Genomic DNA, 27,338 nt, shown 5'->3' with positions numbered 1-27,338 from the left:
GCCGCACTGGCCGGGCGAGGCGCCGTGCGCAGGCGCTGCCGCCTCCCCGCCGGGGCGGGGCGGGAGGGCGCTGGGCCCGGGCCGAGGCCGCCGGGGGCGGTGAGGGACCGGGACCCCCTCAGCGACCCCCTCAGGGACCCCGTGAGGGGTGTGGGGGGATCCGGCCCGAGCGCTCCCTCCGGGTCCGGCCCGCTGAGGTGATCCCGAGCGTCTCCTGCTCTGTGCAGTCGCTTCGCCTGGCTGGAAACTTATTTTTTTAATTTTTTTTTTCGCAGAGGTTTTCCGTGAAGGGAGCTGCCCCGAGCAAGAATAAGCTCACCCGCTCGCCCCCCGCCCGCCCGGCAGCAGCTCTATATCCCCCAGCTGAATGTGGAGGGGAGGCTCTAGGTGCAGCCCGGGCACGCAGCGGTAAGGCTTTCAGGGGGTGTTTTATGGAAATTGTCATCTCGTTACTTCCAAGGAGGACTTGAAATGGATCAGGGCACAGGGCTTGGTGTGGTTCCGCGGCTAGCCCTGCTGCTAGCGCTGGTGATACCAGGCTGTCATTAGGAGGCCGTGCTGTGCTCCCCAGCCTTAGTGCCAGCAGCCTGTAGTTACCAGCAGTGAGCACATAAATGAGGGGTTTGGGGAGGCCAGCGTGTGAGGAGCTGCTGCTGACACATGCTCTCTGGGACGGGATTCCCAGGCTGTCATGCATACCGCTCATAAGTGCTGCACAGCCAGCTACAAAACAAGGGCTTGCTGTTTGCAGCATGCAGCAGGAGGCAGGGAAGGAGAAAAGTTTAGAAATCCCTTTTTTAGCACGCATATGGCTGAAATTCCCAGATCCTCCCCAGCAGGAAGAGGAATAAGAACAAATTAAAATATAGGTGTGACTCAGGAACATGTTCTGCATTCAGAAAGAGCACATACCTAGCTTTCAACAACTAAAGTTACACCTGCACTTGTGTGTTTTCCTGAATTAGGTTTTTTATTTTTTTATTTTTTTTTAATATACTTTGGAACTAAGTTACATATAAGACACTTAAAATTATTTTACCTGATATGGATTTTTTACATTGTTTCTGGAAAGCCTGTTTAATCCTTCGTGTATATATAACAACAAACACCTGGAATTCAGGAACTTTAAAACCTTAAATGATTAGACCTAAAACAAGTTCCTATGTTCCAAGTCACTTGCTTCTTGTATGACTAAGAAAATACCTAAAAGTTAGGTTGACTTACAGGAAGACATGATTATGAAAATTCTAAGGCCATTGTTTAGGTATGATGGGTATGGGTCCACTTTAAAAGGTCACAAGATTTTAAAAGCCCCAGAAGAATTTTTAGAACAGGTGGGCTGTGGTAAGTGTAATAAAAATGTTTTTAGCTTGCTTTTAGAAGTGAACACATGAATATGAAGTCTGTGTAAGTGAAAAAGACCACCACCACTAGTTGCTCGTGCCAGTTCTTCTGCTTTTGCAAACATGCCAGATGTGATCTTGGTTACTGCATTGTTAAAGATATCGACAGTCAACATGGAAAACGATTAAAATTTAATTGTCCAGAGGAGATAAGCGGAAAAACTGAGCGAGGACTCATCCCCTTCTGCTTTGTTCCTGTCTATTCATCTCAAAATATTTTAAATAGTGATAATCTCTTCTGTACACAATCTTTTTGTTGCAAAGTATTTTATACTTTAAAGTTTATTCCAAGTGGAAATACAAAGCATTAAGAAATAAAACCAGCAGCTCCCAGATGTCTTTTCCTTCATTTTCCCTTCCTTTGCTCACCTTCCCTCTCCCCTGGATTAGAAACCCATTTGCCCGCTTTTATTCTGAAATTATATCATAGACCTGATTCTTCACTGTCACGTGCCTGGTCACGCACCCAGCAGTTGTACCAAGCCTGTAGCCAGTGTCAGGCACCAGGAACAGATCTGACCATGAAGCTATGGATAATGGTGTGGATGATGGCTGTTGCTAATAGTTGTTGCTAATAGTCTTAACCTTGAGAGATAGTGGAACGAACCTTGACTAACAATGATGTATCTTGGTTTTCTGACTTGTGTCAAGATTTCACGGGGCTTCTGAAAAAGCTGTGTGTAGAGTACATGTCCGTACTCTAAATTAGGGCTAGCACTAGATTAGGGAATGTTCAGGCTGGAATAAGTTCTATATACATATATATTTATATATTTTTTAATAATACTGTGTGATAACATTGAAGTAAAATGTTTTTAATTGACAATACCAACCAGCAACAGCTGCTTTAAACTACTGTAGTAGGGAAAATCCACAAACAGCAGTTTATGGAAAGTTTTCTAGCCTGTAATACTTTAGTCCTGATGTTGGAAAAAGGCTAGGAAGAACATCGTGGGGATATTATCTTTAATTACTACTATGAAATTTGCCTACGTAAGATGCTCCCATTTATTTTTCTTAGCTCTTCTAGAGGTTACGGCACTCGTGACAGAAAGGGCAGCAGCTGAGGGGTGAGGTGTGCCCTGTAGCCCCTGGTGAAGAGGCAGCGTGCCCAGCTTGATGTGATGCTGCCAGACTGCCAACGTGCAGATGAAGGACCAGTCACATCCTGCTGCAATCCTTAGAAGTGTGCTTGTTGACCTTAGAAGGTCTGGGTTGGATGTATGAGACTGAACAAGTAGTCTATAAAGGATTCACTGATAGATATTACAACATAAGGATGATGTCTGAAATTGAATCACTGCTATGTGGATATATATGTTATATGATACGTTTTATATCACTGGACATCAGAAAGAGGCTCTTCTCCGAGAGGGTGGTTGCACACTGGAACAGGCTCCCCAGGGACGTAGTCACTGCACCAAGCCTGTCTGAATTTAAGAAGCGATTGGACTGTGCACTTAGTTACATGGTCTAAACTTTTGGGTAGACCTGTGCGGTGCCAGGAATCGGACTTGATGATCCTTATGGGTCCCTTCCAACTCGGGATATTCTATGATTCTATGATATGCCAGCCTTTAAATCTTACAGTATTTTTTTAAATACTTCTTCATAAGTGATGATAAGACCAGTAAAAGCGGGAGAGTTAGGAAAGTATATTTTTTTAATAGGTGTTGCTAAGTGCAGGTGATTGTCTGAATAATTAAACTTCTCCGGTGTCATTACGGGAATGTATGTATGCAGTTTCTGCAAGGTAGGAGTTTTCTCAGGGCATGATTTTGGAGGGGAGTGTGCTCTTCCTGTTTCAGGATGATACAAAAGTGCAGGAACAGTTAAGTATTTTTCATGTTTCAAGTTCTATTAATCTGCAATCAGAAATGAAAACTTTCAGCTTGCTTGATACTTACAATGTGTTGGTTTGTCTTCCCTTGTCCTTTTTTCTCTGCTTACTTTTGTGTCTTCTCCAAGATTTTTTTGTTTGTTGGTTTACATCTGTTTTTCCCATTGGCAGCTTTCGTGTCCTGCCCATCTCCTGGAATTGTACTTGTGCCAGGGGTTTTTCGATGACTTCTCTTTCTGGGCACTGTGTAGTACTCCCTAATTCCACTGTTCTCTTCTTAACGTTCCAATACCATCAGGGTGTGTGTGCAGAGAGAGAATACTACTGTTTCCCCTACTATAACTGATGTTTTTTATTGGAAACCTACAGAATAGATCCTGCCCTCTTTCAGTAAGAGAAATCTATTTCCTTTATGGCCATCGAGGTGCCTGAACTGTTTTCTGAGGAAAATCCTAAGCATGATTTTACAAATGTTACCTTTAAAGACGAGAGCTAGCTTAGCTGCACTGTAAAATAAATTTTATAATGGGTAATTTAATTCAAAAAACATGTTGTACAAAAATAAAATGCAGTGTTATTACCATAATGACAGCTGTTAGGTAAAGCTTTATTTGTACTCTAGTTCAGAGGAAAATGGATGTGTCTCTAGTTTTTGAATTGTGTATTCAGGTCTAAGAAGTTTAAATTAGTTAGGAAGACTTTTTTACCAAGTGTGAATGAGAGCAAGTACTAAATTGTGCGCTTTTTCCTGTTGAATTATCCTGAACTATACTGAAGTGACTGGATGTTTTGTTTTTCATTCTGCTTCTGTACGTGAAGAAAGTTTTCAGTGCTCAAAAGAGGTAATTTGTTGGAAGCATATGCATGTTTGTTGGTAGAGCATGAATAGACTTTAGTTTTCCATCTTTTGGTCCTGCTTTCAGTTTTCCTTGAAGCCCGCATGTGTCTGAATGAGACCAGCAACAAATACTAGAGAATGCTCTGTTAGAATGGGAAAAATTAATTGCAACAGAATTATGTTTTTAGAAGGCATGGTAGTGAAGGTGGATGAAGAGGGGAAAGCAAGAGAATAGCGCAGAACTACCTGAAGAAGGGTTTTTTTATTCTATTTATCTACTTCAAAACATCATTATCTAATCCACTGAATTTTTAGGTAGTTTCTAAGTTTCCCTTAACTTCCAGAGAGGTTGCATGTTATTGAGGATTTTTTAAAGATTTTGTTAGGAAAGAAGTACAAATAGCTGGAATGCTTTTTGAAAAGTGGCTGTGGAAGGTGTGCTTCACAAGGAGTTGTGCTGTGTCCATTCATCGGTATTTTGTGACCCTTGCTGTTCCTGGAGACTTTGGTTATGCACACATGGGAAGGTCATCACAATTTGAGTGCCCAGAATTCTACTACATTTAGTTCTCTTCTGCCATCATTTTAATTTGTTTATAATATTTTCTGAGTAGCTTTAAAGAAGTATACCTTAGAGTTAATTTGGAAACATTTTCAATGTACGAAAATGTATAGGATGTCTAAGCCTCATGTAGAACAACTTGATTTAAATAGTCTCCTATTTCAATATATATTAGAAACATGGAAAGAGCAACAATTACTTTAATGGTCGCCCTAAACTAAATGTATGTGTTTACATTTATATTTAGTAATAAATACTAGGCTCCAACAAAGATTTTTAAGGTTAATTGTATGTGTAGTTCCCATTTGAAATCACTGCCACTACAGACGTGATTAAATTTAAGTCTGTATGTAATTGGCTTTCTGGGTTAAAGGTGTCATGCAGAATATTTGTTCTTGAAGAAATAACCCGGATGATTTCTTTCTTCTACAGAGTCTCAAAAGAGAAATTAACTACAAAAGACTTATGCATCTGTCTGGTTGTTCTGTCCTCTGCTTGTTTAGTCTTCACTGCTCTGGTTAACCTTCACATAATCACTTAGCCTACCACCCAGCAGTTCGGGGTACTTACGTCCCCATCTGTTATACGTGGGATGCTTTACCTACTCTGGTGTGACAGCTTTTCCAGCATTTAATGTCATGCACTTTGTTTCCAGCAGGTTGAAAAACTGCTAAGTGGATTGGATGGTTACTTTTCTATTAGCTGTTTATTCACCAAGAAGGCACGTAAAGAGTTCCTCTGTTATGTCAGCACCTTTCACACCACTGTTTAAGGTTAGAATTTTATTTTTTTAATACCATCTGTAACGGTTTGCCGTAACTTTGCTGTCTTCTTGAAGGCTTCTGTATAATTTCGCTTTTCCCTCTGTCATTTCCCTTGTACCCATCCAGCAGCGTGCAGCCCCCTGCATCTTTAAGCCCCTCCAGTCATATGACTCCAGTATTACATTTGGTCTGTTTCTTTGGTTGGTTGGTTAGTGACAGTATCTATTGCTAAATGATTCATAAAGAGCATTTTGTTTTTATGTGAATAACTGTAATGTTAAAGATTTTTACTTCACCTTTACTATAACACCTATAGAAATTTATTGGAAATGGATAGAATTACAACTTTTTGCTGCAGATCTATTTGACCAGTTAACATAAACATGTAAATATCATAGTCCATTACTGCAGACACTAATCCGGCTGCTCTCATGCTGAAACAAATGTTGATCCTAATAGGATTCTGCTCATTTAAGAATTGCACAATTTAATTCTCTGCCCATTCTGTTAATGTCAGTAATGATGCTTCTTGACAGCTTCTTAAAAGCTGTGTGTGAATACTGCCCTATATTGTGTGTGGATATTACCATATAGTCACCATATATTACCATATCTTCATTTACTGATGTTATGAAGTAGAGCCCATTTCTTTAGGATGACTTCAGCTGACTATATGCTTAACTGCAGACTCTCATCAACTGCTCCACCCCAGTACCTATCAACTAGCTCTTTCTCAGCTGCCCTAAAGCAACCAGAGGCCGGGTAGCTGCTGCCATACAGTATACACAGCTGTGGTGAAGCACAAGGCATTCTCTTGGCTGTCTTACCTGGGCAGGGAGCAGCCATGGTTCCACTGTTCACACAGAATATGGAAGTGGCAGTCGAAATCAAGGGTGCCAGACTCGGAGCCATCTCTTTGTAGTACCCAGTGTAGTTGAATAAGGATGAAGGAAGGCTGAAACTTCCTCTTTAAGGGAATATGTGAGCCCGGGTTGTGATGGTCATTGCCCTGCACACAGTTAAGCCAGACAAAGAACATCTGGGACTCTTAGTTCTGCACAGTTCTTCATAATCCCGCATAATACAGGCTTTGTCTTAACAGCCACAGTACAGTCCTTACAGATGACAATTTACTAAATGAGGGAAGATGCAGCCAGGGTAAGAGCATGCCTGTAGGCATTGCATTGAATCAAGGGGATGGTTATGTGAAGCAACAGAAGTAACCCCTGGAGATTTTGTACAAGAAAGTGGAGATGATGGGGTATAAATCTGTAAGTTTCTCTTTGGTCTGGCAAATCTTGTCTGTGGCAAGCTCTTCCCTGCTTTATTTTCTGTTCTTAACAGAAAGGAAGCAATTGCCTGACTGGAGAATGTAAGGTAGCAGGAGAGATATCATTGCAATGAACCCCTGCATTGATGCAGGTCCAGCTTGTTCAGTTGAGTGAGCAGTTTGCTATGCATAGGGCGTCTGTTGAGATTGGGTACTTAAGTCTCTGTCTCAGCTGGCAGTGTTTTCTTTTAGGATTGGGAAGAGCAGTAAGTTGTGGTCACCAGAAGAGAGACACTGGGAAGCAAAAACTGGCTTAGTAAGAAAGTGTACGCGAAGTAGAGAGCACAGTGCTGTATTTTTTTCCCTTTTACCACCAAGGCTTTAAGTGTTTTTTTGCTGGTATAATTAGCAACACTGTTTGACTTCGAGGGAAGAGATGAATTGGAGGTGGGATACCGAAGCACAAAGAGATGAAAAATAAGAATTCTAAATACTATTTTTGTTTTATTGTGTTGTAGAAGCTGTAGTCAGAGGCCAGGATGTCACAGTGCAGAACAAAGTGATGAACTATGTTAGTTCAGAGTCAGAATGATAATGTTTTGGGTAGCAAGCAGTAGCAAATAAGGCTTTGATATTATTATATTGCTCTGATTTCATTACTTGAGTCCCACAGAAATATCCTCTCTACTGCTAGAGAGCAGGTTTCCTGTGTATCAGCAGAAGATTAAGAGCCATCTGCATGGAGATGCTGTGTGTCTGCACTTCTGCTGGCTCTTTAATCATTGAAGACACACTGTCATGCTTCCCAGGGCCAACACCCTCTTATAACCACTGCCTACCTTTGCAGCTTCTTGCAGAACAGACGGTGTTGGTAACACAGAAGCCTTTTCTCTACCTTATGTTTTTTGCTCCCAGTCCCACTGATCTGGTAGGAGCTCTTTGTTCTTACTTGTCTCTTGTCTGTCTAGCCACACTTTTTCCTTGTTCAGGTTGTATAGTGCAGTAATGCTCTATTTTCAAGTATTTAAATCACTAATGTCAAGGGGAGATGTTTCCCTGCAGCTTTAGTTTACTCTGAAGCTGAATGGAATGAGAATGAGAGCCATGACTTAACTCCTTGTCATTTCACACAGGCTACTTGGGACCGGTGAAGCATGTCTCTGGCCTTTTTCCTTACATACCCAGCATGTTTGGCTGAATTGCAAATATTGTCAGCGGAATTGCTGTTTCATAGGCTTACTTAGTATTAATTTGTGCTTAACTGTAAGGCAGGCAGAGATATTCTGGGGGCCAACGTGCTTTGGACATCCCCTCCACCTTCTCCGCAAGGAAAAAAGAAATTAGCCTAGAGAGCAGAAACATTTCTGTGCTCCTTTTGTCTGTTGGTATTTTCTGGCCCTGCTCCTTCCAGTATTTCCTTTGAAATGATCTCACCAGATATATCCAGAACATACCAATTGATTGGTATATTTTGATTCTCTCTCTCAGTTTTTAATTGCTGGGAGGTTTCTTCCTCTTGGGCATGAGCCTAAGCCACCACCTGTCCACAGCTCTTTTCAGTGCTTAGGCAACTGTCATAGCCTTCTTGCTTCTTGATACCTCACCATTGCCTGAAAGAGAGATTCTTTAGCATGGGCTTCGGCCTCTATTGTGTCTGAAATCTAATTTCTATGTATCTTGCTAGTTGCCACTGAAAACAATATTGCTGTGGCAAGAAACTGTACAGAATGACCTTGTCCTAATGGGTTGTGTGCCAGAAAAGAGAGCTGGAACAGTGAAATTGGACTTTAGCACAGCTCAGTTTTGAATCATTGGATTTAAACAAAACCAAACCATTTTAACATGGAAATTCTAAGCGTTGTGTAAGAATGGTGTGTTATTTTGCCAATTTTTTCACAACCTATCCTAACACCCAAGTCAGCTGAGTTGTATTACGAATTTGCACAGATTGAATCCACGGAGTTGTTCAGCAGATAGAATCCCATGAGTCTTTCGTAAGAATTTCATATTGCTTTCCTTAAAAAGCAAATACGTCAGTGGAGTCTTTAACATATAGCACAAAAGTCTCCTTTTACACTGCAGTACTTCAGACTTTAATACCCAAAGGGTTAGAAAACACGTAGTGCAAAGTTGCTAATCAGAATTTTTTTCAATATAAAAACTAAAAATGTATGAAGTACTAAATTGTTTATTTAGTGTAAATTCAAGTGATTCCAAAATTTAGAAGTATATATTTAAACTTATAATCTGAGTTGAAGCAGGCATTATCATGCTGGAATTTTTTGTAGCCAACTTACAAATCCCAGAAAAATAAGGTTTGCATGGAAAGTTCTTGGCAGATCTCTCTTGGAACAGTACAGACTAAACTGCTTAACAAGGAGGCATTCATTATTTCTGTCTTGCTACCCTCTGTTATTGTGGAGTCACCAGCTGTAAGGTTACTGGCATCTTTGAATTTTTCTAATAAAAAGCATAGGGAGCAGTCATTCAAGTGTGGTAGTGAGAGATCTATTCTGTATTTTAGGCTCACTTTCTTTTTTAATAGCTGCCATGCTTTATCAGCCTGAGCTAGTGCATCGCCTGCATGTTCTCACAGCAAACAAAGTTCAGGAAACTTGCTGAATTTCAGGACAAATCTGTGGCTTTATCTTCAGAGCTTCATGGTCCTGCAACCTGTGATTAAACAGCCTGACAACTTAGGGCCACAACGTGCGAGAAGTGGAGGTTTGTCTGCTTAGTGTAACTAAGTGGTAAATAGTGATAAATGGTTCATAGAAGCAAAAGCTCAAGGGAGTTAAAGGGTTTATTTTCTTGAGCATTTAGTGATATAATCTCCTTTTTTTTGGTAACCTTGAATACTATAGTTATAATTGCTGTTTATTAGTAGTTCCACTTACTTGGTCCTTTCAAGGCCTCAGCTTTATCACACCTTAACTGTATTTGCTGTTATGCATACTCTAAAAGAGACAACATTCTCTTTTATGCTGTAAAGCTTAATTATACATTACTGAGTTTAGATATATCCCATAAGATAATAGTTCTTCAGTTTTATGTTTTCATATTTAATAGTGTTCTTCCTTGCTGAGCTGTGTAAGAATTACGTTTATGTGAAAAATCCATACGTTATCCAGTATTTGGTGCAGTGCCATTCTCTGATCAGAGGAGCCAAGCTATGTTCCGAGAGTGTCTTCACTAGACTTAGAGGGGATGGAGTGGAAGCTGTTTTCAAATTCAAGAATAATTTCTACTTTTTTATTCTTTGGATTTGAGGGGATATTCTGAATTAATGTGCTGGTACCAGCAAGTGCGGAGTTAGCTGAACTTGAACTTGGAGCTCAGTTGTTTTGTCTGAACTGGGTTTCTTAGAAGAATGTAGATAAGAACAACCTGAGAAACCTGTAATTAGAGCCAAGCTTTGACAAGGTCTGTGTTCAGAGATGGACTACTAAGGCCTAGGGTGAAGTTAATTTTCTATTTACACAGATTGCTCCTTTTCTTGTTTACCCAGTCCATCTTCAAACTGATCCATGGGGCTTTGGTTTTCTCGGATTAGGATATAGCATAAAATGTGTTACTCCCTTACATCCTAGGCACTTTATGCCAGGAGATAGGTATAAATAACTCCAAGACTTGCTATTCAGTGCTGTTACTCTGTCATTCTTAAATCTCTGCTTTTGTGTTTTGTAGGATGACTGTTGCACATGTATGCATACAGTAGCATTTGTCTGGGAGGGCAGTTCATCCTTGCCGTGCATGAATATCCAAGTGCCAGGATAAATTTAGTTAAATGATCACATCAATGGTTATTATTTGTATTGATGAAGCAAGAAAAATAACTGAGCAAATTGAAATATTGGAATTTTAACATGTGCTTTCACACATTGCACAGGTGTTTCAACTCAATAAAATCTGAGTAGTGCATTGGTTCTGTAATGACTCGATTGTGGCATTTTTAGCTATATTGAAATACATTTTAAGAAAAAATAAAGAAGTTCTACTACACGGGAAGCTATCTTATTTCATCTTCGCATAGAAATACTTACAAAATGATTATATGAAGAACTAAAGGGGCAGAACTATATTTGAAGTCTTAGTTAAATGACACTGAATCATTCCTGGCACTAACAGTGCTATATAATGCAAACCATTTGTCCACTATAAAATTGTTTTTCCATTTCAAATTTCAGCATGGTAGCTTTCTGTTGATAGGTTCTACATGGAGTTAGGTGTTGTCCGTACTGGTGCAGCTGGCATAAACACTCTGTTGTATATTCTGGCTATTAGGACAGAAAGGTAATTCTGCTAAGGCCACATCCAGATTACTTTTTTACCACTATATTATTTGTTGCAGCTAATGAAAACCATGGCCTCACAGGTGATAGGAAAACAAACAAACAAACCTTTGGGCAAGTGGTTATACATTATTTAGTACAGAGGAACTGGCAGGAGGCTCTAGCCCTGCTTTTCTAGCTTCTCAAATTTATGCATATGGTGTTTATGAAAAAAGTTATGGGAAAAAATGAGTGTTAGCCATAGGAAATGTTAACAGTTGTTTTGCTCATTCTTTTCTCTGTGTAAGAGAAGTAAACAGGAAAGAAACACTTCTAGGGAAGGAGCAGTGAAAATGATGCACATATTTTGGAGATGAATTAAAGTAATAAAATGTTTTCCTTTTGAACTCTGGTATACTTTTTTGTTAAAAAGTCATGGACAAAGGGTCGGCTCAGTGACCAGGTATCTATATTGCAAGAAAATGCTTTTGGAAAGGATTTTAGCTGAAGATGCAAATTTATTTAGGTAAATTAGTCACAATTACTTCATCCTCTGTTTTCTTGGAAGTCATGTACAAAGTATTTAGCACGTGACAAAGAATTCTGCTAGTGAGAAGAATGCCAAATAAGTTACAGGTCTGCAAAATGAACGTCAGAGATCATCACGGTGAGTCAGTGGAAAAAATTATCCCTGAAGTGTTTTTTTTTTTTTTATTGAACTATTAAGACTGCATTGAATACTCTGTGTACAGGGTGACGTTTTAGATTTTAAAAATCTGTAGGCTAGAGCCCAACAGTAACAGTCACTCTGAGCAGTAGCGGAGGCTGACATAAAGGAAGCTTTTGAGACTTGAATCCTAGAGCTGTGTAGCCACCTAGCCAGCCGCTAGCAGAAAGTACAGGCGCTGGAAGGCTCCTCTGTTTTGTAACAGCTGCCACTGGCTGCCAAAGCCAGGAGTGGCAGCTGGCAGTCAGCAGCAAAGACAGCCTGAATTTGCCTTCTACCCTGGCAGCAGTGAGTTAGCTTTTGTAGATTCATTTAGAGCCTTTCTGTGCCCTCTAATAATTTCTGTGTGAAGGATTCAAGTAGGCCTTCATGGGTAGGCAGAATAGGACCAAACGTATTGTAGGGAAATAAGGTTAAATGCAATGATTAATATTGGCATAGATTTTAAACAAGACTGGTAAAAAGTCTAGTTTCTAGCAGCTCCCTTGCATGTTTCCCAGTGCATTCTTAGTCCAGCGATTTCTGTTTTCAAAATTAGTAATGCTGGTAAGAGCTTTAGTGATGTCATGGACATTTTTATCCAGTTATTCAAAAAGCTTATAATGGATTTTTCTTTTCAGTCTGCCACAGTAATGGATCACAACTGTCCCTGTAGTGCAAATGCAACATACCAGAGCATAAACTCTTAAGTTTATTGGACTTGCTGGTTAACAAGAAAGGGCTTCATCTCTTAAGAAGCAATATGGTTGGAAAGGGTTTATTGGGGAGGGAGGTAGAAATGCACATCAAACATAGGTCATCTATCTTTTGTAGAATACTTTTGTGGATCTCTGCTAGTGTCACAGTCACATAATGGAAAAACATGAATAAAAATTTAGTCTAGCCACCTAAGGAATTGTACAGTGTAATAGTTGGATCTGTAACATTAATAGAGGAAAAAAATGATGACAGAAAAAAAAAAAAAGCCAAGCTGAGAAACCCAGAAGCAGTGTGTTTCGTGTTTTGTAAGCATGACATTTAGAACTCCTAAGTAAAACAAGAAGCAGTAAATGAAATAAAAGGAGAAACAAGAAGTAAAACAAAAATACAAATAGCAGAAATAGGTGATGATTACTGCTTCTCATCTGGCAGGCTTAGCACAGAAAAATCAATACATTCTGTACCTGTGGGAATCTGGCATTCAGTGCCAGAGCTTCAGGGTAGGACTGCTGTTTGCTTTTTAAAAACAAACAAACCCACAGCTCAGTAATATACTTTAAGTATTCAGATTTAAATAGACTTGCATTAATTCCAATTTTACTGCAAATTTCTGCAGAGAGTAGTGTCAACCAGCGTCTCCATAGAAAGTGGCTATTCAAACAAAGAATGCTCAGGAAGCCTAAAAATCTTAGTACAGGCTTTCTTTTACTTATTATTTACTGATTTTTTACTGATTATTTACTAACAGGAGTTGCCTGTTTGCATTAAGCAAAATTAAAAAAAATAAATCTGGGCCTCAAAATAAATGTAGTGTGTTAAATGTCAGTACTACATCAGGACAATTTATATGAATAATAGCAAAATTGACTAGTTAATGGTTAGCTACCATTGTTTATTTTTAGATTATCTAGTTTTTTTTTTTCCTGTGTGGTTGCTTCAAAGCTGTAATTCAGAAACCAGTGGAGTCATTGACTCACTGATTCATTCAGTCAAAGAACTATTCATTAAGTGTGCTTTGGCTTTGAGCTGCTGTTGACTACCTTACCTACAAATCTGCAAAATGGCTTCTAAATCCCTAAACATGAAAGAAGCAAACAAAAACAAGAATTTTGTAGCATCAGGTTGAGCAGACAAAGGGCCAATCCCTAAAGGTGTGTTTGATTCCATGTGGTCTGAAAGGCAGCCTCCTTCCTTTTCCCCCTACCAGCAGATGTTTTGTTGCCACCACATATAGGTGCTGTGGCATGTGCTTTTTTTTTTTTTTAATTGCAGGGAATCATTCTGTAAGTGACATCATTGTAAATTTCTTGCTCTTTGTCCTGATCCATAGGATACATATGCAGACAATTAAAATAATACCATAAAGAAAACCTAAAATACCACCCTTGATACATTCTTTTGAGGCATAATTTAATTTTTAGATTTGTCAGTACTGCCACTTGCCACTTGAGGGAGTGACGTGTTAGGCTCTATTTTGACACTAATTTGAGTCCATTCTCAGTATGTTTACCTACACTGGGAGTTCACTCCATTTGGAAGATGCAGACTTTGCATGAGGGTTTTTTTGCTACAAAGAAAACTTAAAATGTACCGTATTAAAACATTTTGGACGCGTACCTTTTGAGGTGTATTTATATGTTAATCAGACCCTGTAAGGAACTTGTGAATACCTTTCTTGCCAGATTCTTGGAAAGCTGCCTACAGGTTGTGTTCTGGTAGAGGTTTTAATTAATAGGGGTCGCTCTGGGCAGGTATCACTGTGGAGAGCTGCTACAGCTAAGCAGCTCCTTGAAATGCTTGTGATACCATCTCTGATTTACTATGCACAACACCTGTTTCTTCTGAACATGCCTGGGAATAGAGGGATTTTAGTCTCCTGATTTAATCCAGTCTTGTGTTACTGAATTATTTACTGTTTACAAGTGATGCAAAAAGTCTGTTCATACTTCTTCTATAGAAGGGCTGTGAGATGTTAGAAACTGTAGGGCAAAGTATCTGGTATTAACTTGAGGGCAGGAATCCAAGATGCCACACTTGCTTTCTGTGTATTTGATATGGAAGCCATGAATGAACATGGAAAAATCTTCTTGGTATCATTTAAAATAGACCAAAAAGTGGCATCCTTCAATGTTGGTAATTTGTGTTTGAATGAGTTTTCATTATTTACCTTTTTGTCTGTAGTGAATATCTTCACTATTCCAACAGAAAATTGTATAAATTTATGAATTGAAATTATCTGTTGTGGTGAATCTGTGTCAGTATGCATTAGCTCGTTTGCACATGTGGGTTTGTGTGTGCTCTATTACATTGCTATAACATTAACTCCTAATATTTGTTCAAGAAGTTACTCTGAAGAGTCATATTAATTAGATAAGGGGTATATTTGGACAGGGATTTTTAATAACAATACTTGATGGATTTCTAGTAACCACACATTATAATTTTTGTAGCAGCTATTGTACTGTAACACATGCAGCATAGAGTGTGAAGCTCATTTCACTGCTAAGACAAGGCGATTGTAAATTTTTAGTGCTTTAAAAAATAACAACGTGACTATATAAAATCCAGATGCTAGTACTATTTTTTTAACATGACCTGGAAACCTTAAGATTTTTGATAAAGATATCCCTGGATAAATTGTGCAGAATATGCTTAAATGATTGTCCTAATTATTAGTGGCTTTCTAACAAGACTTAAAACCAACTTAGTTCAGCAAGCGTTTGAACTAACTAGTTTTCAGGAGGAAGGATACCAAGACAAAACTCCCATAGGATTTTTAAGGGTATCTTACCTGGGCATATTTTGTACAATCTGGTGAACTCTAGAGTTACAAAACTTGAAGTTCAAAATTTTATTTAGATGTCATTAGCAGCATCAAGAGCTGGAAGAATGGGAATGAAATTTGCCAAGGTTATCTATTCTTATATTTTTCAGCATTCTTTTTAAAGCTTGGGAAAGTGAGAGGAATAGAACGTGTATTAACAACAGCCAAGACAGGCTTGCTGTTTGGACAAGCTCCATTTGTGTTACATTTATAATTGTGTGTTACATAACAGTGATGTTAAAAATGCAACGTAACATGTGCATCTCCAAAATTATGATAAAAAAGTACCTAATCAGAAAGTATTCATTATTAACCAAACAGCGTTCTCATGAAACAAATACGGTGTTGAGCAAAAACTGCAAGTCATGCATCCCAAAATGAATCACAGAATACACCCACCAGCTACATTATTCCTTCTGCACTTGGCAGCTCAGAGCGTCAGGAATATGCACGAAGAACAAAACCAATAAGGAGCTGTGCTATGTGTGGTTGGTATTAGCTGATCTTAGGAGTTTGGGTGTAATTGAAGCGAGAACTTTTCTCTCATGGCAAGGTGAGGCAGAATGGTAGCTTTCTGCAAAACAAACAAGCGATTTTACTATTATAAAAAGTTATTTTAATGTTCTTTATATTCACTTGTTTCTGTTAGGCTAACATTTCTGTCGCAGAAATCTACTGTTAGCAAAGAAGTAGAAATAGCTGATACCCCACATAAAACATCCCATATGTATATGGTCTTTATAGAATACGAAGCATATTGAATATTGTTCAAATATTGGTCTGTATTTAGCAAATGATGTTTTGAATTTCTGGAAAGGACTGCTCAAAAATGGAAGTAAGAACAGGAAATTACTCCATGTTAGAAGCTTTCTGGGAGGGAAAAAAGTCAGTGCAAACAAAGAGGAATGACAGAGGCTGAATTAGGGAAAGGTGGAGATTTTCAGGCAATGAAGAATGCAAGGAGTGTGGGTAAAGAGCGTCTTGACAGCTTTTTTGGTTCTAGAAAAGCCTATTTAATCTTTCCAATATCTTAACCGTGTCCTTTAATTGTACCAGATAATTAAAAATCCCTCACAGACCAAACCCTCCCACGTGCACAAGCTTGACCTTGCTCCTGTGAGAAATCCACCACAGCAGAATCCAGCGTAGCGTAGGCCAAGTCGCTGTGTAAGCGTGACTGGATCCTGAGAGGTGCAGAGCACAGGGCCAGCTGCTGGGGTGCCTCACCTGCCCGCCTGCCCCAGCTTTGTGTGCATGTTTGAACCCTGTTCCCGGCTCCTCTGGTCCACTTGACTGCCACAAAAGTTGGCGGACGGGCTGCCAGCATTTATCAGCTGTTAGCAGGAAGGCAGTGGTGGTGGTCACCAACTTTCTGAAAGCTGCTGCTGCCCTTCTGCAAAATGCGATAAATTCTGGTGTTCTCCACTGTGACATAGCAACAGGATAAGTACAGCGTGCTTATTACTGAAATAAAGTCATTTCCTTGATTGCCATATATGAACAGCTCCGTCATGCCCTTGCACCTGTTTTAAGTGGGCAAATAGACGTGCTAGGCATTTATTTAGCGTATTTTGCGCCTCTGTCACACGCAGTGATGTGTTCTGCAAATAACTCGGTGTGTGTCCGCGGCACCTCAGGCAGCCCCGAGGCGGCCCGACACCGCTCCCCCCGGCGGGCCGCCCCCCGCTCCCTCGGCGCTCCCTTCCCTCAGTTCGCCCCGCCCGCCGCCATTTTGTGAGGGGAGGCGGGTGGCGGGGCGGGAGGCGGTGTCGCTGCTGTGTGACGGGGAGGAGGAGGAGGAGGAGGAGAAGGAGGAAGGAGGAAGGAGGCAGAGGCAGCGGGCTCCCCCTGGCAGCACGGAGGTGGGGGTGCGGGCAGGGCGGGGGGCGGCTGGCGGCCCGGGAGGGGGGCAGCGGGGGGAATTTGGCTCCCAGCCCGACAGCGAGCGGGGGGCGGCATTCCCCGAGGCCCCCGGCATCGGCCCGTGTGCCCGGGCGGCGGTTTTAGCTAATCCGGCGTCGCTGATGGTCCTTCCTCGTTCAGAATTGCTTTGAATCGCACAGGGGACAAAAAGCTCTCTGTAAACACGGGGGTGGCTTCCTTTGCCTTTAGAAAACTGGTGTGCAAAGGCGCTGACGGATTGGTGTGCATGGCATGATTTGTTCCGAGTAAAGTTACAGTATTTTGTGCTTTGCTTGTGGATTGTGCTATACCGAATGATCACTGAGAGCATCTGGCGTTTTCACAGAACTCACAGAATTTCTAGATTGGAAGAGACCTCAAGATCATCGAGTCCAACCTCTGACCTAACACTAACAGTCCCCACTAAACCATATCCCTAAGCTCTACACCTAAACGTCTTTTAAAGACCTCCAGGGATGGTGGCTCCACCACCTCTCTGGGCAGCCTGTTCCAGTGTCTAACAACCCTTTCGGTAAAGAAGTTCTTCCTAACATCCAACCTAAAACTCCCCTGGCGCAACTTAAGCCCATTCCCCCTCGTCCTGTCACCAGGCACATGGGAGAACAGACCAAGCCCCACCTCGCTACAGCCTCCTTTGAGGTACCTGTAGAGAGCGATAAGAGCCTCCTCTTCTCCAGGCTGAACAAGCCCAGCTCCCTCAGCCGCTCCTCGTAGGACTTGTTCTCCAGGCCCCTCACCAGCTTCGTTGCCCTTCTCTGGACTCCCTTGAGCACCTCCATGTCCTTCTTGTAGCGAGGGGCCCAAAACTGAACACAGTACTCGAGGTGCGGCCTCACCAGAGCCGAGTACAGGGGGACGATCACCTCCCTAGCCCTGCTGGCCACACTGCTTCTTATGCAAGCCAGGATGCTGTTGGCCTTCTTGGCCACCTGAGCACAATGCTGGCTCATATTCAGCCGACTATCCACCAATACTTCCAGGTTCTTCTCCACCAGGCAGCTCTCCAACCATTCCTCTCCCAGCCTGTAGCTCTGCTGGGGGTTATTGCGCCCCAGGCGGAGGACCCGGCACTTGGCCTTGTTGAACTTCATGCAGTTGACCTCAGCCCATCGGTGCAGCCTATCCAGATCCTCCTGCAGAGCCTTCCTACCCTCGAGCAGATCGACACACGCACCTAACTTGGTGTCATCTGCAAACTTACTGAGGCTGCACTCAATGCCCTCGTCCAGATCATTGATGAAGATATTAAAGAGGACTGGCCCCAGCACCGAGCCCTGGGGAATGCCACTAGTGACCAGCCTCAAACTGGATTTGACTCCATTCACCACGACTCTTTGGGGTCAAGTTTCAGAATATATTGTTACAATTACTTATGGGCACTTAATTCAGCTTCCTTGTATTACAGCAGGGGCTTAGCAAATAGGTCACGTAGGTGTTTGCTTTTTCTTTGATTCCCTGAACAGAGCTGGACCCCAAGTGGATTGCAAAGTTTACAGCTTTACCAAATTTGGGTGAACTTTGAAAAGGACAACACAAGTAGTGATCTTGGGAGGGTGTCATGATAAATTTCACGTCAGTTTCAAGACTGATGATTTTGTTTGTTTTTAACAATTTTCTAAACTAAACTAGAGTGGGTATTTTGCGTCTATGTGTCATTTTAGGAACAAAACTCTCTGAGCATTTCAATATGACTAACTAAATTTGTAGATAGTGAATATGAAAAGGTTTTTTTTTTTTTTTTTTTTTTTTTTTCATATCAGAAGCTAGGTGGATGTCTCTGTTTTGTTCCATGCTTCCATTTTGTTTTAAAGTATTACTTTACATTATATCAACATGGCAAAGACCAAAATCGTTTAAAGGATTATCCTCCTACAACTTGTTGAGGATTAAGGGTTGGTTCCTAGGTTTGAAAGTTTATTTCTTCAACTTCTTACCTTTCTCAGTGATAGTAGTTTCTAACATCTAACAATTTTCTTTCCACTGTACAGAAGCATGTTTTTGCCAAGATCTGTTAAAGTCAAGAGGAGTGCTGATGAGGACAAAACTTGTACAGCTAAGAAAAATAAGTTGTCTTCTGGAGAACCTTTGTTAGAGGAGAATGCTGAGCTCCAAGACTGTAAATCAGTTACAACAGAAACTTCTGCTTCAAGATGTGATTCGAATGAACTCGTACAAGAATGCACAGAACCTGTAGCTATTCCATCAAATCTTGGTTTGGGTAATACATCTTTGGGAAAGGACAACCAAAATACCAATGAAGATGGCTCTTTGGAAGAGCCCATAAAATCCTTCAGCAAATCCCAGCGTTGGGCAGAGCCTGGAGAACCTGTATGTGTTGTCTGTGGTCGATACGGAGAGTATATCTGCGATAAAACAGATGAAGATATTTGTAGCCTGGAGTGTAAAGCCAAACACCTTCTGCAAATTCAAGAGAAGGAGAAAAAGCTGAAATCTGATCAGCCCACAAAAGTGGAATCTCAAGCAGAAGCTGACCTGCTTAATACCCCTTATTTCTACAAAGATCACTCCTTTATTTTAGGCTTGCAAGATGAGCAGGTTGAGAACCTTAAACTGCAATTAGGTATTGCAATCCAGGGCCAGCAAGTTCCAAGACCCATTATAGAGTTTGAACACTGTGGTTTTCCTGAAACTTTAAACAGCAATTTAAAGAATTCTGGTTATGAAGTCCCAACTCCCATCCAAATGCAAATGATTCCTGTTGGTCTGTTAGGGAGGGATATTGTGGCTAGTGCAGACACAGGCTCAGGAAAAACAGCGGCCTTCCTACTCCCTGTTATTATGAAGGTTTTAAAAGAGGTAATAAAACTGCATGTATTTAGATAAAGTGGTTTGCAGCTCCGTCTCCAGGATTCTCAGTGTAATTGAGAATGTAATTGCAGTATTTTTTTTTTAATTGGAAATGGTTTATTTATTTTACTTTTGACTGATGAGCATTGGTTCTTGGGGTGTGTGTGTGTGGAGTGGTCTGTTGATTATTTTTAATGACTTTGAATGTTTTTTCACCTTGTTCAGGAGCTAAATCATCTCCATTAATATTACTTAGTGATGGTTTCTGCTTGTTAAGAAAGCTAAACACATTTTGAGGTAAACTTCCTAAATGACTTAAAATAGGAAATGCAAATGATTCCAGGTACTCTGCAAGTAGTTGTTGCAAGATTGTAATGCATCAGGTGACTTAAAAAAGATTTTTGACATTTATATGATTCCTTGGAGTAATTTGTGTTGAAATAGTCTTAGCTGACCATCAAATAACTACGGTAATTTGGGGTAATATAACTCCCCATATCATCTGGTTTTACAAAGAGCTTGTAATATAAGAGGGGAGAAAGCAGTTAAGAAAACCTGTGCTTCAGAAGAATGTGAATTTATGATGAGAAATAACAGCAAATGGTATTCTGTACCTTGTATATTAGTTCACTATTGCTTTAGTGGCTTTATTGAAAAAGTGATGAATTAGAATATATTTGAAAATTCTATACCTTATTCTAAAAGATGTTTTGGACTGTTTAAATGTCTAAGTAATTTAAAATATATAAATACATATATAAAATTTTAAAAAAAAAGTAACAATCTTCAAAGTACTATATATCATTAGGGATTATACAGAAGCATTTATCAACAGGAGTATTATACTCTAGTATCTCTTCTGTCTGATTATCATTAAAATTTGCATGACAGTTATATTCTTATAATGGCAAGCACAAAATTGGATTCTCAACGATCAGTATTTTACTACAAGATCTCTTTAATTCTCCCTCTTTGGGATACACATTGATGTACTTCGCAAGAAAAGGTTTTGTTTGTTTAATACAATTTTCATTTTGATGTAACAGAGAAATGAGGCATTAAGAATATAATGGTAATCTGGTTATGAGATAATATTTGATGGTTCCTGTCTTTTCTTCATCTACTTAGAAGCCTTTTTTGTGTGGTGGTGAGTTTCCAGTTATTTCCAACTAGGCAGCAGTGTTTAATTTAACCAAGTTCTTCTGGATACAAGTATTTAACTATGTAGCTTCTCTGATAATGCAGCAAGAAAGGAATAACCTGCTTCTGTTGGTCATTTGTAGATATTCCAGTTGAAGAACAGAAAGAAACAAATAATGATCCAGAAAAATACTGTTCCTGTAATATCAAGGCTTCTAGAAGCTGTTTTTGCATTCTCTCTAGATAGCTAACGTCCTGTATTTTGAGTTCATGTGGAATTTATTCTGAATTTCTGTTGTAAATTCAGTGCAGTAACTAAAATACAAAACTAAACAAACAAAAACGAAACAAATCCCAGCAGGTTTCTTTGTTTCTGGGCCTTTTTTATTGTCAGGAAGCTATTCTAACAGTGCACTTACTCATTATTTTTTGTTTTCAGAAGTTGAGTAATTGAAGGGTAGACTTCCTTGGTATATATTGTTTCAGGTATAATCCCTTTCTATATTCTGTCTTCAGATCACACAGAAAAGATATTAGCAGTCTAATTGTATCTGCACTATATATTTTGTATTTTCATTTTCTGAGATGTAGTCTTGAAAGCTTTTAACCTAAGAATTAAAGCAATTCTGAGTTCAACAGATTTCCTACCTCCCCCTCCTTTCTAGGCAGAAACTCCATCTGCCGTTATTTTGGCACCGACACGAGAATTAGCAATTCAGATAGAGAGACAAGCTAAAGAACTGATGGCTGGTTTACCGAACATGAGGACAGTTCTCCTGGTAGGAGGTTTACCACTGCCACCGCAGCTTCATCGTCTCAAGCAAAGTGTGAAGGTAAAGACCACAGTGGGGAAAGGTCCTTTGGAGAGTTGTGTTTCCGTGATACTCACAGCAAAGAAAAATGTTACTGTTTACGTATATATACAAAGATGCGGAGTTTTTCCTGACTAAGTGTAAACTGCTAAAACAATTGTTAACTATTGAAATTTTTACAATAATACTTTTTCACATTTTACGTTAAACATACAGTAGCCTTTTCGGTTTTGAAAAAGATTTGCGCATAACATTCCACTTTCTAGGACTGAAACATGCCATTTTATTAGTCACAGAGTTGTAGTTTACAGCAAAAATAGTTCTTTTTAATGTAGATTACAGTGCTGGTATTTAGACATTACCATTAGAATACTAAAAAGCCATTTCCTTTTAGGTCTTCATAATTCATGAAGTTATCTATAAAAGTTTCTGGAGTTATTTGAACATAAGTAATTTCACTAATTACTGCCCTTCTCTCCTTAATGCTGTAACTTTATAGTTTTTCTAGGACAATCATCTCTCCTTTCAGGGAATTTTTAACTCCTGTTATTGTCTTTTTTTTTATTTTTAAGGTTATAATAGCAACACCTGGAAGACTTCTAGAGATCTTGAAGCAAAATTCTGTTCAACTTCATGGCATAAAAATTGTCGTCGTGGATGAAGTAAGTTTTTAGTTACGAAGGCTGTATTGCCTATGCAGAGGTCCTTGAAGAGTCACTGTGGGTGCCTAGTCAAAATGATTAAATGTAAAGAATGCTTGCTATAAAGATAAAATACATTTCTTATGTATGAGACAATTTCATTTTAACAATTTTAAATGCGTTTGAACAATGTATATTGTTTTGGCTACAGAGGGCTTGCATACCTGACAGCTAGGATAATACTGCTAGACCATTGTGAACCAGTTATTTTTAATTTTCCCATGGTAGCTTTTCTTCTAACTCAAAGTACTCCGCATTTGGATTATTACATGCCAATCATACACATTATGTGTATGTTTGAATTTGAGCTCAGGATTTTGCTCTTTATTAAGGAGTCTGGTACAGACCTAGTGTTTTTAACTCAGGTGGACACCATGTTAAAAATGGGTTTCCAGCAGCAAGTGCTGGATATTTTGGAAGACATCTCTCATGATCATCAAACCATCCTGGTGTCAGCCACAATTCCAGTGGGCATCGAACACCTAGCAAATCAGCTTCTGCACGATTTTGTAAGAATAACGGTTGGAGAAAAGAATCGGCCATGTTCCAATGTTCGCCAGATTATTTTGTGGGTAGAAGAACCATCTAAAAAGAAGAAACTGTTTGAAATTCTAAACGTAAGTGTAATATTTTTCTCATGACAACTTACAAAAGTGCTTGTGTGTCTTTACAAAGCTCTGTTAGGTTCTCATCTTTAATTCTGATTGGTATGTAGTGAGGAGGTGGAATGATGTTGAACATGTAACTGCACTAACTATTTCAGTGGTGCTGCAATGCAGGAACTTTAGTGGCAGTTTTAGGAATTACTCCAGCCCTGTCGCTCACACCTCCTTTTCTGCAGCGAACTGAGTTAAAAAAGACAACGTTGATACTTTTGTGATTCACAGAATGGCACCTCAAAGATTTGCACTGGTTATCTGTGAATAGAGGAGGAACAGGATTTTCTTAAACTGTCCTAGTTGCTTTATGGCATAGGGGTGGTTTGTCATTTTAAAGATCATGGAAAAAAAACAGAACAGTGAAAGCGTTTGTGTTTTTTTTTTTTTTCTTGAATCTTCTTTGTATGGATAATACAGACCTTAATTACATATGAATATATGAATATTTTAAGAGTACTTTGGGGAGCGTGGCTGAGGTTATGCAAGAAATAAATAAGAATTTTTAACTGAACCTCAAAACTTAAAGGAAGTCAGAATTATCATGTAGCTTTTTTTTTTAAAGAAGGCTTCAGAGTGTATGCATTGAGAAAAATTTTGGTTCTGACTTTACAAATAATTATATGTTTATGATGTACAAGTTTATGTAGTTCCGTGGCTGGCATCATTTTCCTTCTTATCTAGAATGTAAGAATATTTATTCATCTAAAAGTGTTGTTACTATTAGAGATAATCAGTAGAGATTGAATCCAAGTTTCTGATGATGAGCAGCAAACTGTTGCAGTACCTTCTTCTATAAACTGTTTTATTTTCCAGGATAAGAAACTCTTCAAGCCCCCAGTGTTGGTATTTGTGGACTGCAAGTTAGGAGCAGATCTGTTGAGCGATGCTGTTCATAAGATTACAGGACTACAGTGTACATCTATGCATTCTGAAAAGTCTCAGGTGGAAAGAACAGCCGTATTACAGGTTTGTGCCTCATATAGTACAATGGTTTTGATAGATTTAAAATGGCCAATGTAGTTTTAAAGGTGGCATAATTTGAATGAGTTACATCATAATTTACTGCTTTTCTGCAGTAAAACCTGCAGTATTGTTAGGGGAGAAGAGGAAGATGGATGGGACCAGGCAAAATTACAGATGAGACCATTTTAAATGTAGATAAATACTGGACACTACTATTTCCTGGGCTATTTGCTTTGAAACAGGAATTTGAAGATGCATTTAACCTTAGTTGATGCTTTTTTATTAGTATCGTGGTTTTGGTCTCTCTCTCTATCTCTTCCTAAATGATACTCCTGTTTAAATCAAGAATAAAAGGGGGCCATTCTTTCTTTCACAATGAAACAAAATCATTGGTCATCGTTACATCCAACATACAGATTTGTATATTCTCATCACCACTATCCCCTGTGCCTTAACAGATATATAGATACTGTCTTCCATTTCCATGGGCCTCTCTCAGTTCACAACATGTCCGTAAGAACCAGCAGTGACTTAGGCCCCATCTGTTCAAGTGGTCAATCAGGACAGGAGAAGCAGCTTGGATTACTGTGTTCGCTCAAATCCTTGTGAGGTTAGCTCTTTGTTGCTTCTGCAGTGTCTTCCCAAACCATACAACTTAGAATACAGGTTAGTTTCACCCGTCTCCTTGAGGCACACACTGGATATCCCCATCTTTCTACATCAACCACCAAGTGCACCCAGGTCCTTGAGCAAAGCCAATCCCACAAATAGGTTTGTGTTTTCCTAAAGGAGAAGCCACCCACAGTGCCTTCCCCTACTGCTTCCCTGTGTTTACTGCAGGGAATTTCTCTTCCAACTGTATGTAAGAGCTTGGTGTTATACCACAACTCTATGAGTAACTATAGCCTATGACTGGATGTGTTTGAAATACAGATAAAAAATAGTAATTTTTGTTTTTCTTCCCTTGCCAGGGATTGCTTCAAGAAAAATATGAAGTAATAGTAAGTACTGGAGTCCTTGGACGAGGGCTTGACCTTGTCAATGTCAAATTGGTAGTAAATTTTGACATGCCTTCAAGTATGGATGAATATGTACATCAGGTAAAAATAAAAAAGATTGTATTAGTTATTTGTCAAAGCATTATTTGAAAAGTATCCTGAAATATGACATTCACTTATGGAAGTGTAAATTGAGATGCAAACATAAAGATAATTTTTATCTTCAGAAGATTGTCAAGATTGTCTTTATAGTACAGTGGCTTGACTGTCTTATATGTTTTTATGCAAGTTACTAAAAATTCAGAACACTGTTCTTGCGTCTCCTGTATGTTGCCAACAACTAGAACATTGTTCTTAGATTACTTACAATTGCTTGCAACATTATTCTTTCCACTTTGTACTGTCTTTTGTAATTGTATACATATGCAGAAACCAAAGTTTACCATGTTTTTACTGTCTGTCTGAAGAAAGGCCAAACAACCCTCTTCCTGCTGCAGCTGATCTGCAGTGTGGGGTATGCATGTAATACAACAGAGGAAATTTACTACTTTTTCATTCTCTCTTCTTACTCAGTATCTCCTCTGTCTGGTCCAGTATCTCCTGTGTCTGATTTTTTGTGTGTTATGTGCCTGAGGATTTCCTGTTTAAAAATAAGTTTTGTGAGTTGTGTGTATTTACATATATGTAGTAGCAGGTCATGAGAACTGATTACTACCCTCTTTTTGCCATTCTTGAAGCCACTGTACTCTATAACTCTGTGTACAGTTTTGAGGACATCACTACAAGAAAAGCCAACCAAAACCAAAGTGGAACAAATCCAGACAAAGTCAGGGGGGTGGTGCACGTGATACATGAAGAGTGGTGAGGGAGCTGTACTTGTGTGGGCTGGAGAAGAAAAGGCTAAGGGGAGATTTAATTGCTGTCTTCCATTTGGTAATGGGTGGTTACAGAGGAGACAGAGACAGACTATTCTTGGAGATGTACTGTGAAAGGATGAGAAATAACTTGCTGCAAGAGAGATTCTGACCCAATGAAAGGGAATGATGGTTTTCATAAAGAGAGTGGTTAGGCAGTGGAACAAATTGCCCAGGGTGGTTGTGGGAACTCTGTCCTTGGAGACATTGGCAACTCAGGAGGACGAGACCCTGAGCAACAAGATCTAACTTGGAAGTTATCCCTGTTCTGAATAGAAGGCCTCCTAATCTACAGTATTCCATGTTAATAACTGCAGTTACTGTCTGGCTTTTTATAATCTTTCTGTTTAGATTTCAAGCAAGTTGTAAATAAAAAATGGTCTTTCCCCACATCAGAATTATGCCAGTACTACAATCCTATTTCTTCTCGTAAATAAAGAGTCTTAGATTCTTCTCTAAATTTTAAAGCACTTTGGATAATACTAAGAAATACTTTTAAGTCATGAGAACACTGAAATAAAAGTTTTTTTTTTTTATGGTAATATTTGTACATATCCTACTTGATGTACAGGTGTGTGACATTTACTATAAGCATTTGATTGCCTATATAGGCTGTATCATGCATCTCAGTATCAACATTGGACTTCTGGTAAGCCCCATAAGCAAGTGATAATTTTAGGTGCATTTCAATTAAAGCTTCAGATGTTCCGAATTTAGGAAGTGAGTGTATCAAATCTTTGTGTTTTGGGGATGAGATAAAGAAATTTGGCCTTTTTCATCAACTAACGTTTGCACCTAAACCTGTTTTACAATAGGAAATAAAGGAGGTATGAAGGAAATCCATTTGATACTGATAACTTAAACTTTGAGTTTTTGCTTTTTCAGGTTGGAAGAGCAGGGCGGCTGGGTCACAGTGGAACTGCAATAACTTTTATCAATAACAACAGCAAGAAACTCTTCTGGGATGTTGTGAAGAGAGTAAAACCAACAGGCACTATTCTTCCCCCACAGCTGCTTAATTCCCCATATCTTCATGACCAAAAGAGGAGGGAACAACAAAGACTTAAGCAGTTACAGAATAGTCTTGTAACAGGAGATAATATTATGGACATCATTAGGAAACATGACAAAAATAATTCTCAGAGGTAACAAAGACATAAGTATATTTGTAATTATAATGGAAGTGTGGCAAAAAATAAACATAGAATTATGATGTCTTGTA

At 39.4% G+C, this 27,338-nt stretch overlaps 1 protein-coding gene and 1 long non-coding RNA gene across 8 annotated transcripts; one reads left to right on the top strand and one right to left on the bottom strand.

The window, feature by feature from the left end:
- The first annotated feature begins 58 nt into the window (after positions 1-58).
- Positions 59-27,338, top strand: DDX59 (DEAD-box helicase 59). 7 transcript variants are annotated; one of them, XR_011099148.1, is made up of 9 exons: positions 59-197; positions 276-408; positions 19,110-19,938; positions 21,735-21,902; positions 22,454-22,543; positions 22,948-23,199; positions 24,055-24,207; positions 24,663-24,814; positions 25,176-25,309. XR_011099148.1 is itself a non-coding variant. In XM_068691298.1 (9 exons), the coding sequence occupies exons 2-9, from the start codon at positions 368-370 to the stop codon at positions 27,263-27,265; spliced, it is 1,926 nt and encodes a 641-aa protein (XP_068547399.1). In that variant the 5' UTR covers positions 60-99; positions 276-367; the 3' UTR covers positions 27,266-27,338. The 7 variants fall into 7 exon arrangements, 6 of the variants coding, with proteins under 6 accessions (XP_068547403.1, XP_068547399.1, XP_068547398.1 ...); XM_068691298.1 differs by lacking the exon at positions 24,663-24,814 and adding an exon at positions 27,002-27,338 and having other exon boundaries at positions 60-99; positions 25,176-25,304; XM_068691297.1 differs by lacking the exon at positions 24,663-24,814 and adding an exon at positions 27,002-27,338 and having other exon boundaries at positions 62-197; positions 25,176-25,304.
- On the bottom strand, positions 15,674-16,755 carry LOC137860719 (uncharacterized). Its single transcript, XR_011099150.1, has 2 exons — positions 16,306-16,755; positions 15,674-15,772 (listed from the first exon to the last, which is right to left on the bottom strand). It is a non-coding gene; the product is annotated as an uncharacterized lncRNA (long non-coding RNA).

Source organism: Anas acuta, chromosome 8, assembly GCF_963932015.1.
Source record: "Anas acuta chromosome 8, bAnaAcu1.1, whole genome shotgun sequence".
Lineage (NCBI taxonomy): Eukaryota > Metazoa > Chordata > Aves > Anseriformes > Anatidae > Anas > Anas acuta.
Note: the sequence above shows the minus strand (reverse complement) of the source record. Positions and strands in the feature narration are given on the sequence as shown.